Consider the following 14,401-nt stretch of genomic DNA (forward strand, 5'->3'; position numbering starts at 1 on the left):
GCCCAGATGACAAGACCCTCCTCTCGGCCTCACTGATGTGGTCCAAAGGAAAGCAGAACAATATATTTCGCACCAGCTTGGCTGCAGGAGTTGCCAAAAGGAGGCATATAATGCACCATCCAATTGTCTTAGTGACTCCCCTCTGGATTTGTGTAGGGTTTACTCCTTAGCCATTTCTTCTCGCAAAGATATATTTTCAAATAGGGATATGCGAAACCCTCAATTATAAATGGAAAAAACCCAGTGTTCCTGTGAGATCAGAATTTCAGTTATCTGGATAAGATTTTACATGCTTAGTTTGAATAAGCGTTCATGTTCAAATGAATGCCCCATGAGCTTGATGTGGAGATTTATATATTTACATGCCCCATTTTCCTCTTTACTGTAATGCTTACCCATCAATCTTACCCACAGTTGACTGGAGATAACATAGTGTTCAATTGAACATCTGATTATTAGGGTTTAAAATCACAGCCTTAAATTTTAGTCTGCACTCTTGTGCTCAGCATGTTGAAAGATTGCATCCTTGCCCTTTTTTAAATTTTGCTCTACTTGGTATTCTTTTGTACTGATTTAACTTGCATCGAGCACCATTGGAAAACATTTTAAAGTGGCCATTCAGTCAGTTCTTGAACTGGAAATGCATAACAGAGGTTTTGCTGTTCCCTTACAACAATCCACTATGCTCTAATGTTCCAAGAGAGGCTTGGCAACAATATACATTATGAAACGGTCAAAATAAATTACTCATGCTCATCTCCTTGCAAATGTTGTGACACTTGTCACGGAGGAAGTACAAATGGGCTTTCTTTCACAAGCCCCCTTGATACAAGGTTTGCAGGGCTCAAGGAACATCCATGTCTTTATGCTGTCACTGCTCTGAACCAGAATCACCCAGCCACAGAGGACTCAACCAGATGTTTTGAGAGACACAGGGTTGCTGTTGCTCTTTGTTTCTTTCCCTCCTCTTTAGATAAACACTATGTGTGATGTGGCACAATTGTTCTGTGCAGTGCTTTCCCCCAGCCTCATATCACTGGCCATCTGCAGTGGACATAGGACATGGCACAGGAGGAATGAAGTTGCATCATGAGTTATGTTTACCTAGATTGTGTGTAAGAGTGTGGCCAGAGACACAGAGCAGTAGTGTAGGAACATAGGATGCTGCCTTATGCTTCCAAGTCACACCATTGGACCATCTACCTCCGTACTGTTGACGTTGAGTGGCAACAGCTCTCTCAAACGGGGCATTCCTAATCCTACTGGAGATGGTGGCAATTGAACCAGGGACCTTCTGCATGCAAAGGAAATGTTCTACCACTGAGACCGTTTCTTAAAATCTAGTGAAGCTGTAGCTTTCAGGGCATACCAACCCACATTACCTGAAAGATAATGGGTCACAAGAAGACTCTGCAAACTAATGCATAGGAACAAAGAATTAGTTCCTTCATAGACACATCTGGCAAAGTTTTCTTTTGAAGCAGCATTCATATGGTTCTATGAACGCCAGTGCAAATCCAGCAGATTTAAAAGGGCCAGCTTTTCCCCAGAATTGTTCTTGTTTCGGCCTTATATGTCAGATACTGAGATTCCTGCATTTCACAGGGTTAAGCGAGATTGCCCTTGGGGTCCCATCCAACTCTACAGTTCTATGATTCTACTCCCACTGAATGACTGATGGCAATAATGTGCTTGTGTCTCAAACATAGTTCTCTTAAGGGTATTTTTAAATAGTACATAAGTAAATGTGCCAGTTTTCTCATTGGTTACGGGACAGTTTATAGTTGATGGGTAAATCAAATACTTTTCATCAATGGTTGTTCCCTGCCTCCCTTTGCACTGCTGAAGAATGTGACTTAGGCCACATTTGCACCATACATTTAAAGCACCATGAAACCACTTTAAACAGTCATGGCTTCCCCCAGAGAGTTCTGGGAGCTGTAGTTTCTTAAGGTGCCGAGAGTTGTTAGGAGACTCCTAGTCCCCTCCCAGAGCTACAGTTTTCAGAGTAGTTTAACAACCAATCTCTTGTTTCAGAGAAATATGGGTATTGTAGCTCTGGCATGGGAATATTTTATTTATTATTTCGTAAAAATTATATGCTGCTTTATTGCAAAACAAACAAGCAAACAAGCCTCAAAATGCTTTCCTCTAACAGCCCTCAGCTCCCTGAGAATAGGAGTATCTTAATGACTTACAGCACCCTTGACAAACTGCAGCTCCCAAGAGTTCTTTGGTGGAAGCCATGGCTGTTTAAAATGGTATGATAGCGTTTTAAATATATGGTGTGGATGTTGCAGCCTAAGTCACACTCTGGAGCAGTGCAGAGGGAGGCAGGGCCGGTCCCAGGTGTTAGCTGGAGCACAAAGGGACATCCTGTAGCATAGATAGTTAGCTGCCCTCTCTCTCCAGGGATGGTGGTGAACTGGGAAAGAGAAGCTGGAGAGTTGTTGCCAGTATTCAGCTAGGTGGACCAGAGATAGGGGCTCAGTGTAAAGCAGCTTTCATATACAAATGTCGGAATGCAAAACAAAGAATGGCAATGCCCGGTCTCAGAAGCAGTTATGTCTGTATTTGTAAAACCATTCCCTTTGACCTGCTGCGATATATCCATTTGCTGATACCCGGAAAGTGGCACTGGAACGTATTTCATCCCTTGCCTGTGGTAATTAAGGTGCCCAGTCTTTTTTCTAGATTGGTTTGAGGGATATTTCAGCCTGATCAATATGACAAGGCGAGTATCTGAAGGCATGGTCTGTTTTCATTACAGACCTTGCAGCGATCCATTTAAACAGAGAGTGAAGGCAAAAATTGGCCACAGGTGTGGATTTTCTTATCCCAGTTTTGAGAAATGGATTGAGAGAGAATGAAGTCTCCTGAATCTGGCAGTTGTAACAAATAATAATAATAATAATAATAATAATAATAATAATAATAATAATACCCTGCCCATCTGGCTGGGCTACCCCAGCCACTCTGGGTGGCTCCCAACAGAACACTAAAATCAGAATAAAACTTCAAACATTAAAAACTTCACTAAACAAGGCTGCCTTCAGCTGTCTTCTAAAAGTTTGTTGTTTGTTTCCTTGACATCTGATGGGAGGGCGTTTCACAGGGCGGGCAGTCCTACAAAGAAGGCCCTCTGCCTGGTTCCCTGCAACCTCACTTCTTGCAGTGAGGGAACTGCCAGAAGGCCCTCGGACCTGGACCTCAGTGTCCGGGCTGAACGATGGGGGTGGAGATGCTCCTTCAGGTATACTGGGCCAAGGCCATTTAGGGCTTTAAAGGTAGCACCAACACTTTGAATTGTGCTCAGAAACGTGCTGGGAGCCAATGTAGGTCTTTCAGGACTGGTGTAATATGGTCTTGGCAGCCACTCTCAGACACCAGTCTGGCTGCCGCATTCTGGATTAGTTGTAGTTTCCGGGTCACCTTCAAAGGTAGCCCCAGGTAGAGCGCATTGCAGTAATCCAAGCGGGAGATAACTAGAGCATGCACCACTCTTGTGAGACAGTCTGCGGGCAGGTAGTGTTTCAGCCTGCACACCAGATGTGTATAGAGACATCCTGGAGGCCTACATGGGGGCAAAACTCCTAACCACCCTCTCCACAATTTCATGAGCCTCCCTTGTATTTCTTAATACTTAGCATTTATATAATGCCTTAGAAGGTTCATAGCATTTTATGGACTTTTTATCTGTGTAAATCTTACAACCACCCCATAAGGTGGCCAACATTATCTCCATATTTCATATTTGCCTAATAGGTTTATGGCAGAGAGAAGAGCTGAAATTTGGAATTTGTGGGCTTCCACTCATGGTTTTCGGCACTACGCCACAACTAGCCGTGTTGTCCGGCCCCATCTTGCTTCTTCTAAGATGGGACACCTTTCAGTACAGGATTCCAGTTATGAGCTGTGAAAGGAACACAGGCTGGGGAATACAGCTGTGCTTCATGACCCCTGCTTGGTAGTGCTGGACCCTGTGCTGGACCCTGTACTAAAATTACCAGGTTACTGCCAAAAGAGATGGAACTTTGTGTTATTTTTTTCTTTTTCTTTTTCTTTAAAGCATACAGATACTCTTGAATGACCAAACATATGCAGTGTGGACTGCACTCAGTGGAAAAAAAAGTAATTCGTTTTATTTCCTTTTTCTTTTGAAACTGAAATATACTCAGAGTCGCAAAGTGATTTCATGCTCTTTATTCAGCTCATAGTGGTGAGGAGGAATGAATGAATGTCCCCTCAAAGTAACTGCTTTATATACATTATATACACAATGGGCTGCACATGATTGGCTAATTCCGGAATTCTACTGTAAGCCAATCAGGTTGTGGATTCACTTCTATCTGGAGCATGATTGGGTGGTTCCTGCCAACCAATCATACTGCTGCATTGTTCTAGGACCAATCAGACTGCTGCCTTTTGGATCCTATTGTTCTAGGACCAATCAGACTGCTGCAGTTTGGATCCTATTCAACTCAGTACATAACAGAAACAAAATAATTTCCGATGGAAAATGAAAATCATGTTTATGAATGCTCAGGTTATATAGGACACTAAAAGGAGGAGAATTAAAGCAGAGAAATACTGCCCACAATAAGGAATAAACAGCGTAGAGTAGTTCACTAGACAGCTGCAGAATATGAAACCCCCAAGCCCTCAGGAATGTGGAACCCCCTCATCATGTAGAGTTAATGGTATACAGCCAAACAGTCTTGCATTACTAGTGTGAAAGCTGCTGTTACTTATTTAACCTGGAATTATTGTGCTCTTTGTATGTAGGAGGTGGGTTCCCCACCCCCTCTCATTTTAAAGCTGGAAATAACAACTCAGCATTCAATTGTTTCATTTCTGTCATGTACCCAGAGATTATGTTGGCAGCATTCTCCCTGCTGAATTTAGTTACGTTATTCATTCCAGAACAATGGAGGAGTCAGTATGTAATCAAAAGGGAAATCAAGTAGGGGAAAATAAATGTTAACAGTTCTAGTGTGCTGGGAATAAAAAGTAATGGGGGGAAATGCCAAAAAAGGGTAAAATGACAAGAAGCTCCAGCATAAAAAGGCAATACAGTTGAGAGTGAGGGGAAGTTAAGCCAGGGGAGTACAGTGGTACTTCAGGTTAAGTACTTAATTCGTTCCGGAGGTCCGTACTTAACCTGAAACTGTTCTTAACCTGAAGCACCACTTTAGCTAATGGGGGTCTCCTGCTGCTGCTGCGCCGCCGGAGCACGATTTCTGTTCTCATCCTGAAGCAAAGTTCTTAACGTGAAGCACTATTTCTGGGTTAGCGGAGTCTGTAACCTGAAGCGTATGTAACCTGAGGTACCACTGTACTCTACAGAGTGAAGGTTTTTTTTTTTTTTAAAAAAAAAGCCTGGGCCTTTTGTTACCACTTATATGGGAGCAGCTTGGAGCACCATTCCACCCAGAAAGAGCTCCATACAGCTGTAACAGCCCCCATGAAACTGGATAAACACTGGCTTAGAGAAACTGGCTTAGTGGTCTCCTTCCACATATTCCCTGGCTTCTCTTGGTGCTCAGCAGAAGAGGGAAGGAGAGGCATTGCATGTGGATGTGGCAAATGATATTTTCCTTCTAAATATCAGCCCTGACACAGGAGTATTTGCTGTAGAGAGCAGTCTGACCGTGGCTAAAAACCAGTATTTTGAAACAAGCAGCTGAAGCCTAATAGGTTTCAGGAGAGCACAAAACAGAAGAGACCACAATTCAATGACAGTTGCCCTGAAGACATATTTTGATAAACCTTTTCTTAGTCTGTTTTTTAGGTCACCCTCTATCCAGTTTCTGCTACTTGTTGATGCAAACCCCTTACCCTTCCTTTGACCTTACGTTGGATTTCCAGAAACAACACTCAGTATAGTTTCTATTTAGCCATCCGAAAGCAGACCAAGTAATGGAAAATTCTATTAGGACAGACTTTTCTTTTCAAATTAGCATTTTAACCCTTTTGCATATGTATCTGTGTTCACCACCATGCAGACACCTTTGCATATGGTAATCCATCACAACTCAGGATGAAATGGTTTGGACTTGCCGTACAAGTTTCCCCATTATATATGTTAGTATCTTTATTGGTTTGAAGCACATGGTTTGGTTAATGTGAATAATGTATTATTCATACATTATTTCCATTAATATATTATTGAAGCACATGGTTTGGTTAATGGGAACCTTTTGCGCTAACTCAGCACTGTAAGTTTCACTTTGGTTTTTGAGAGTCAGACTTGGGTTATCTGTCTACAGCATGCTATAATTCTTGCAGCCTTTTACCTGATGGTGATATTTGACACTTGCCATCAGCTCCAATTTCTCCCTAGGCAATTATTGTCGTCTCAATTCACCCCATGGTATTCACGTTAAGTGAAAAGCTGCATCCACCACTAAAAGCAGGCTGGAAGTTAATGTTTGCATTTTACTTCTTGGTAGGGAATCTAGAGCCAATTTAGGAAGCTTACACTTTCTAAAGTGAGCGCCGCATGAAGTACAGCTATGCCTTGTGCTATGCATTCCTGCGCATAATGTCTCCCTTCCCCCAGCAAGCACTGATCTATAGGTCATTCTGGTCAGTGGCGTAGCGTGGGGGGTGCAGGGGGGGCTGGCCGCACCGGGTGCAACATCTGGGGGTTAGGGTTAGGGGGCGCAAATCCACAGGTTAGGGGGCGCAAATCCACGGGTTAGGGGTGCAAATTACTTGCCTTGCCCCGGGTTCTGACAACCCACGCTACGCCACTGATTCTGGTTCTTCAGTTCATTGCTAGAATAGTGCAGAATCTGGATTTTTAAAAAGGTGAAATGACATTTACCATACCCAAACTTTGAGAATAGCATGGCAAAAGTTCCCATGAAACTACATCCTCTGCCTTTTTATAGTAGCTGCCCTCATTCTGGAATTTTTCAGGCAGGAAATACTGAGGATATGGTGCTAGGCAGCAGTGGAGATTGTAAAAAATGACATATGTGGGGCAAACAGTTTGCACCTGTTCATTCTCCCTCCTTACCACCAAGATGCTCCCCAGTTTTGCAGCCAGTCAACATGACAATACATATAAAGCATTTTTCACTTCCTTGCTCTAATTGCTACATGTCTGAGTACCTTCAAAAGCAAAAGGGTAAAATATAGCCCTGTGAATGTTTATGCAGGATAAGTCTCATACTTTTCCATTGGGCTTACTTCCTAGTCAAGGACTGCAGCTCTAAGAAAAGTTTTTGAGTGTCAATTCATTATTCTTACACATATTTATCAACATATAAGCAGTGTGAAATGCTGTTATGTAAATAAATAGTAGTAAATAAGTTTGCCCCCCCCCTATTAAATAACAGCAGTTTTGACAAATGTGACAATATGTGTTCTTCATCAGTATATACTGTTGCTTGTAATCAGTCCTTTTTTCTAAAAAAAATGTTTAGGGGTACTCTCATTTCCCTACTCATATTGAAATACTGCCCGTCAATGAGACCAAACTTAGATTCACAAAATGTTTAGGGGTATGCGTACCCCTGCGTACCCCCATAAAAAAAAACACTACTTGTAATAAAATAGGAATGGGTTCCCTAGTGATTGTAATGCATTCTTCCTGGATTCCGCTTAACTATTCTCTAGGAAATTAATCCCAGGAACTCTGCAATTTCTTTCATCTCTTTCTTCCTTCAAAATCAACAGCATTTCAGCTTCATCTGTGCTTGGATTCAGGTGTCACGTCATTTTCCATTTTCACTTTGTTAACCCATTGTTCATCAGTTCATCTCACTCTCTGTATGTATATGTGTGTACACACACACACACACACACACACACACACACACACAGACACTTGTCCCAGGCTGGCTGATGCATCTGCTGGCAATGAAAGCTGACAAATGACCCATAATCCAGATCAGTGTTCCTCAACTTAGTGCCCTCCAGATGTTATTGGACTACATTTCCCGTCAGCCCCCATCAAGCATGTCCAATGGTCAGCAGTGATGAAAATTGTACCCTAAAAAATCTGGAGGTCACCAGGTTGTGGAAGGCTGAACCTCAAAGACCACATTTAAAACATACATTTAAAGTACAGTGGTACCTCAGTTTACAAACTTAATGTGTTCCGGAAGTCCACTCTTAAACCGAGGCCATTCTTAAACCGAGGGGTGCTTTCCCTAATGAGGGGAAGGGCACCGCCGGTGCCCTTCCACCATTCGGCTTCTGTTCTTAGACCGAGGTAAAGTACGCAAACCGGGACACTACTTCTGGTTTTGCAGAGTTCATAAACCAAATAGTTTGTAAACAGGGCTGTTCTTAAACCGAGGTACCACTGTACTATGATACCCAAAGGAATTCTGGGTATGATAATCGTGCTGAGAGTTGCTGGGAGACCCCTATTCCCTTCCTAGAGCTACAATTTCCAGAGTGGTTCCATCAGTCCTCCTTCCCAGGTAGCTCTGGGAATTGTAATTCTGGGAAGGGAATAGGGGTCTCCTAACAATTCTCAGAACCCTTAACTACTGCTCACAGAATTCTTTTGAGGGAAGCCATGTCCATTTAAAGTGGTATCATAGTGCTTTAAATGTATGGGGTAGATGTGGTCTAAGACGCCACAATAATTTTTCGTTTGCCTCTGAATTATCGATTGACTTCACATGTAGCTATAAGGGTGAGGCTGTATGTGTATTCACAGTGATTTCTGCAGTCCTTGCTGCATGAGGAAGCTGTCATAGCAGCTGTTGGTTATCTGAACTGTGGAATATATTTGTGTGATGAACGCAGGCTCATTTGGCACTATTCATATGTCAGAAATCGTTGCCTCTATTTGTGCGTATCTATTACCACCACTTTTTTCTGCAGGGTGCTTTTCCCCCCTTAAAAAATTAATCTCATTTGACTAGTGATTGACAGTTAACATTTTGTGCAGTTCTAGTGATAGGCCTTAATGTCAGTTAAGCATATCACACTGAAGTGTAATACCATCCGCAATGGAGAGCCAATAAGAAAGAGAGAGAGAGAAAGGATGACACAGGAGACCTAGCCCATATGTTGCGCAATAGTGAGAGGAAAAGCAATTTAAAGGCAAAGGACAGCATGAACTGCTTGCACTACCTAATAACTAACAACCCGGGGTGGGGCTAGAAGCAATCCCCATTGGATACTGACCTCTGTGCCCTATCACAATACCCTTTCCCTGTGTTGTCAAAGGGAAGCTTTCCCAGGTCTTACGTTTGGTGGCACTTCCTCCCCGCTCCCCCGACCCACAAGCCCATTAAGCACCCTCTAGTTTGGGAAGTGGTATTGGAGGCCCTTTCTCTGCTTAGCTTCCCCTCTGCACTGTCATTTCTGCCAAGTGCCCAGGAGTCAATAATTGGGTTAAGAAAAGGACAACAGCCATCATCTAATCAGCTGGTCCACATGCAGATAAAGAAAGAACACTTTTGCTAAGAGGAAAGCAAAAAAAAAAAGGACTTAGGCTGCTGCATTTGGCAGCCAAGAGATTTAGTACAATTCCTTTCCATCAACTTGGCAGCTACCCAGTTTCCTGAGGAAAGGAAAGTAGAAATGTCCTCCATAGTGGCTGGTGGATAAGCAAAAACTAATTAATTAATTAATTAAATGTTGGCTCTTTCCTGAATTCGGCTTCCTTTCAGACTGCATACAGGAAGTGACATGGCCTCTGATCTGCCCTGCCCTTGTGATTCCACCCAGCTGCAGACAGTTGTTGACCAGGGGCCTTTTTCCTCCCATGCTGAACATGAAATGTGCCTCTTCTAGAAGGTGGAGAAGTTTTGCCTACCCATCCACTTCTAGAAGGGATGGGACCTAATGTCTCTGAATATTGGCAGTAGGTCAACTATGAGGGATGAAAGTGCTTGCAAGTATTTTATGCCATGGATGTAAAAATTAACTGGATTTCAAATGAGAATATTAATCAGCTCTGCCCCATATAAAAGGCTAATAGAATTGTAAACCATTTGTTGACATCAATTAGGCAGTGTACTAAGATGACGTTTCTTAATTGGAAATGAATTGCCACAGATACATAGTTAAAGGCACGTTACTATACATACACACACTTTTAATTATCAGCTTGGCAATTATAATTTTAGAAATAACTACATTCTGACTTGCTCATTACTATAATTTAATATGGCTCTTAATACAATCTTTCTTATTGGATCCAGCATAAATAATCTAAAGTATTAACAAGTTAGTTATCTTATTACAAACAGATTAAAGAAGCCTCTCCTCTAATTCTTGGCCATCTAAATTTCTAGAACAAGGTGCAGAAATGTCTGTTTCATGAAGTAGAAATCACTTCCCAGAAGATATGGGTATAAGAAGGCACATTTTATTGTGCAGTGTGTATCATGCAGTCATAAAAATTAATAAATGCATACATTTTTCTGAGTACCTTAATGCTCTTTTACAGCTTTTGCCAACAAGAGACGCTACCAATTACCTTCCAGTCCTGTGTGATCACTAAGGAATGCCAGGTGTCAGAATGGTCTGAATGGAGTCCATGTTCCAAAACATGCTTTGATTTGACATCCCCCAAAGGAAATCGTACAAGAACACGGACCATTAAGCAGTTTCCTATTGGCAGTGAAAACGAGTGTCCAGAGCTAGAAGAAATGGAACAGTGCACATCTCAAGGAGATGGGGTGGCTCCGTGTATCACGTAAGTATTGACATGTCTTTAGACCTTCAGCAATGGGTATGCCTGGGACTCCCGTTATTCTTGCAGCCTGGGAGCTGCTGCAGGGGCCCTCTATTTTGCATTAGTGGGTGATGTGTGAAGCCCAGGGTTACATTTCAGATAAATAAATATTAATGGAAGGAGCCCATTCTTTCTATAAGGTTACCATGGCATGGGTCAGAGCTCCAGTGTGAGCTCCAGTCACATAGCCCTTGCCTTCTCCCATTACCCATTGGTGCGGGAAGGAACAATACTACTGAAGCTTCTATGCCACCAGACTAACATGTATCAAGCTTGCTTCAACTAATATAGAAACAGTTTCTGGTTTTCTACTGGGGTGTGCTTAAGTGTTCAGTACAGATTAGAAGGCCCCATACCTTAGTTGGTCAGTCAAGCTCATTCCTTTAGGGTGAAAGGAAGCAAATATTCACAGTTATCCAAAATAGAGCTACCACATTCACATGTGGGGTATTTACAAGAATTTACAAGGATTCCAACATTTTATAAGGAACAGGTAAAATGACCAGTTATATATTTTTTTTAACCCTGGGAAGGAGATTCTGGTTTTTCAAGGAATTGCTGTTGCCAGCGGTTGTAGTGATAGCAGCACTTGGAGAAGAGCTTTTTTTGGCCACCTCCAAATGCATCTTGAATTATGTACAATAAAACCATTTTGGGTCCTGGTAAATAGACAAAAAAAGAGGTTCCTTTGGGCCTGCCACCTTAAAAGCGTTCTTTGTCATTCTTGGAAATTTCGCAATATTGTGATCACCCTTCTTGTGGGCTCTAGTTCTTTCTTTCAAAATTTTTGAATAGTCCTTGCAATTCTGGTTCATAATGTGTTTACTGTAGTGGGGCAGGAAGAGTTTTGAAAGCTGCAGTTAATTAAAACTTAAGCACAAACACCATGATATTGTTATGGAGGTATCTAAAAAATATACTACCCTGTGTAATGGATGAAGCCAGTGAACCAAAAGTACTCAACTTCATGTTTCCAATGGTGTACAACACAGAAGTAAGTACACAAGTGGAACATCACTGCAGTTCAGCGAATGGCAAGAGAGGGCTCACAAGTGATAAGCAACAGCCATGTTTTTATCCACACACACTTTTTATTGTGTATATACATAGGGATATCCACTGGCTCTAGGAAATGAGTATGTCCATAAATTAGAAAGAAATTCCAGTTTTTATATAGGAGAGGGGCATTAGTTGCCTTATCTTCAATGTATTGCCAATTGGTATCCGTCTCAGCAAGCTGGCACCAGAGTTTCATTTTGGGAGTAAATCAATGCAATTGCTGGACAAGAGCAGTATTTTCCACAGATTTTTTTTTTTGCAGCAAATTCTCATTCTCTGAAGTATTCTACACACAGAGGGATAAAAGACCCGTTCTGTGTGCAAGGCTGATAAATATTCCTTGAGCATCCTGATGTCTTCAGCAACTGGTCAGTAGGGGAAAGATCTAAAAGTAGCAGTAAATAAATTAGTCCTGCTTAGAGCCCAGAAGACGTGGCAGTAAGCAGTTTAGATTCAAACGATTTCTTTAATGTGCAGCTTCTAATTGAGATTAATATTAGCACATGAACATAGGGAACTGTCTGGGTTCCCTCCCCTCCTCCCACGTTTAATCTTCTCTTTCATTTTCTGGGAAGGAGTCGCGGAGTGCAATAGTATGTATGCCTACTCAGAAGTAAGCCCCTTTAAAATCCCTGGTTAGTGTGTATAGTACAGGATTGCGGCCTTAGCAAAGCTATTTTTGATGTTGTGTTATTTTGCTTTCCTGTCTTTGATTGTGGGGCATTGTCATTCTTCTCAGAAGAAAAGAAATATCATTCTCCATCTCCCGTGGCCTGTAGAAATGGTTCCCTTGATATCTGCTTAAAGCGCTGGTTGAGTGGAGCGTCTTGTGACATTTCTTTCGCTTCATAAGGCTGATTGAGATTTTTAACTCTGTATCAGATCTTTTTTCTCTGTGCACTGGGCTGATTGGAAAGCTCACAGCTTCTGATCATTCATCATTGCTCAGCAGGGAGGCCTGAGCATTCCAGAGAAACCGCCATCATCTTGACAATGAAGGAATGAATATATATATATATATATATATATATATATATATATATATGAGAAGCAGAAGTGAATAGGGAGCAAAAGCTATAGCTATGCATGATAAACTTTTCTGTTTCTTATCAAAGGGAAACTGAAAGTTTCTAATTCCCTTCCCTGCATGCAGCATTTTCAATGTATACGTGTTTATCTTGGATTTCCTTGTGTTTTTATTGCATTGTTTTAGTTTCAGATTGTTGCGGCAGCTTACCCAGGCACTCTGTTCTGTCTCCATTCAGGCAGCAATCTGCCTGTTGGTTGTAATACATAAATAAATCTATTCATTCTTTCAATAATTATCTGTCATTTAGTGTAAATAAAGCAGTCCTCTCTAACCTTGAATGCTGGGTTGCATCCAGACTAATAGTGCTATAGCCTTAATGCCCCTTGATCTCTAGGTAAGCGGTATAGGATTGTATCCTTACTTAGTTTCACATCATTCCCATTGAAACCAGTGGGACCTAAGCCATGGTTAGCTTGTATTGCTGATTTTAAAGGGACCTAAATTTAACTAATGTAGTCTGTATCTGAACCATTTTAGCTAATTAAAAAAAAACAAACCTTTGGATTGCTTCCCTGCCGATAGTGAAAGCCAAAATGTTAAGACACTTTGCTTATGATGTTAACTCCGATTGCTTTATCATGCCTTTCAGTTGCTAGTTTTATCAATTGGCAATTTATTTGATTCAGGTATGGATGGAGAACCACAGAATGGACAGAATGTCGCATTGACCCTTTACTAAGCCAACAGGATAAACGTCGAGGAAATCAAACAGCTCTGTGTGGAGGTGGGATTCAGGTTCGGGAGGTATATTGTGTGCAAGCTAATGAAAATCTCCTCTCCTATTTAAATACCCTTAAGGAAAAAGAAGGTATGTTTGAAACAATAACGATTGAATTAGCATAAATGTTAAACCTTCCAACGTTACCGTTTTCAGTTCTCTTAAAATCACAGTTATAAGGTATAAATGCTTTCTGAGTTATGGCATTTGTGGAAATGTGGAGCATAATGACTACAAGACTGGGCCACAAATCAGGGAGTCTCTCCGGTTTGATTCTCATCGTTGCAGTTAATGCATTAGGTGGCCTTAGGCAACCCATTCTCAGCCTTATGTCCCCTCACCTGCAACACAGGTGACAGTAACTTACTTTACTGGGTTATTGTCAGGATGAAAACCACATAATGTGCATGAATCAATTGGAAGTGTATACAAATGTGAAGTTTTATTATTATTATTATCTTTAATTGGCCATTGTTTCTCAACTGAATGTTAGGAATTGCTAGTTCAGCACCAAATACCCACCTGCTTCAAGTATCCAATGAGCAAAGATGCGTATCTTGTAACTCAGTGCTTCATACACTTCATACCTGAGACCCTTTAAACAGAGAACTGGGGCTGGCATAGGACACATACAACGTATGTGCTTTATCACTGAATTCCACCCACTCTACTTATTTGATTACCCTCAAGTTCCTTCACCATGCATAAAGGATCTTGCCAGCAAAAACAGTTAATTCTGTCATGCAATGCAGCTCCAGGTTGGTGACCCAGACATTGTTTGGGGTCAGTAGTATCTGATGTTTACCGCAGCCATATGCTTTGG

The 14,401-nt window shown here is 41.6% G+C and overlaps 1 protein-coding gene across 11 annotated transcripts in view; it reads left to right on the forward strand.

Annotated features, from left to right (window-relative positions):
* Positions 1-14,401, forward strand: part of THSD7A (thrombospondin type 1 domain containing 7A) — a 269,106-nt gene that overhangs the window by 138,368 nt on the left and 116,337 nt on the right. For all 11 annotated transcript variants that reach the window (XM_083578447.1, XM_083578449.1, XM_083578446.1 and 8 more), the window contains exons 4-5: positions 10,424-10,672; positions 13,487-13,668. In XM_083578447.1, coding sequence (XP_083434573.1) covers positions 10,424-10,672; positions 13,487-13,668 — 431 coding nt within the window. The remainder of the gene's footprint in view (positions 1-10,423; positions 10,673-13,486; positions 13,669-14,401) is intronic.

This window comes from Podarcis filfolensis (genome assembly GCF_964270895.1).
Source record: "Podarcis filfolensis genome assembly, chromosome: 12".
Lineage (NCBI taxonomy): Eukaryota > Metazoa > Chordata > Lepidosauria > Squamata > Lacertidae > Podarcis > Podarcis filfolensis.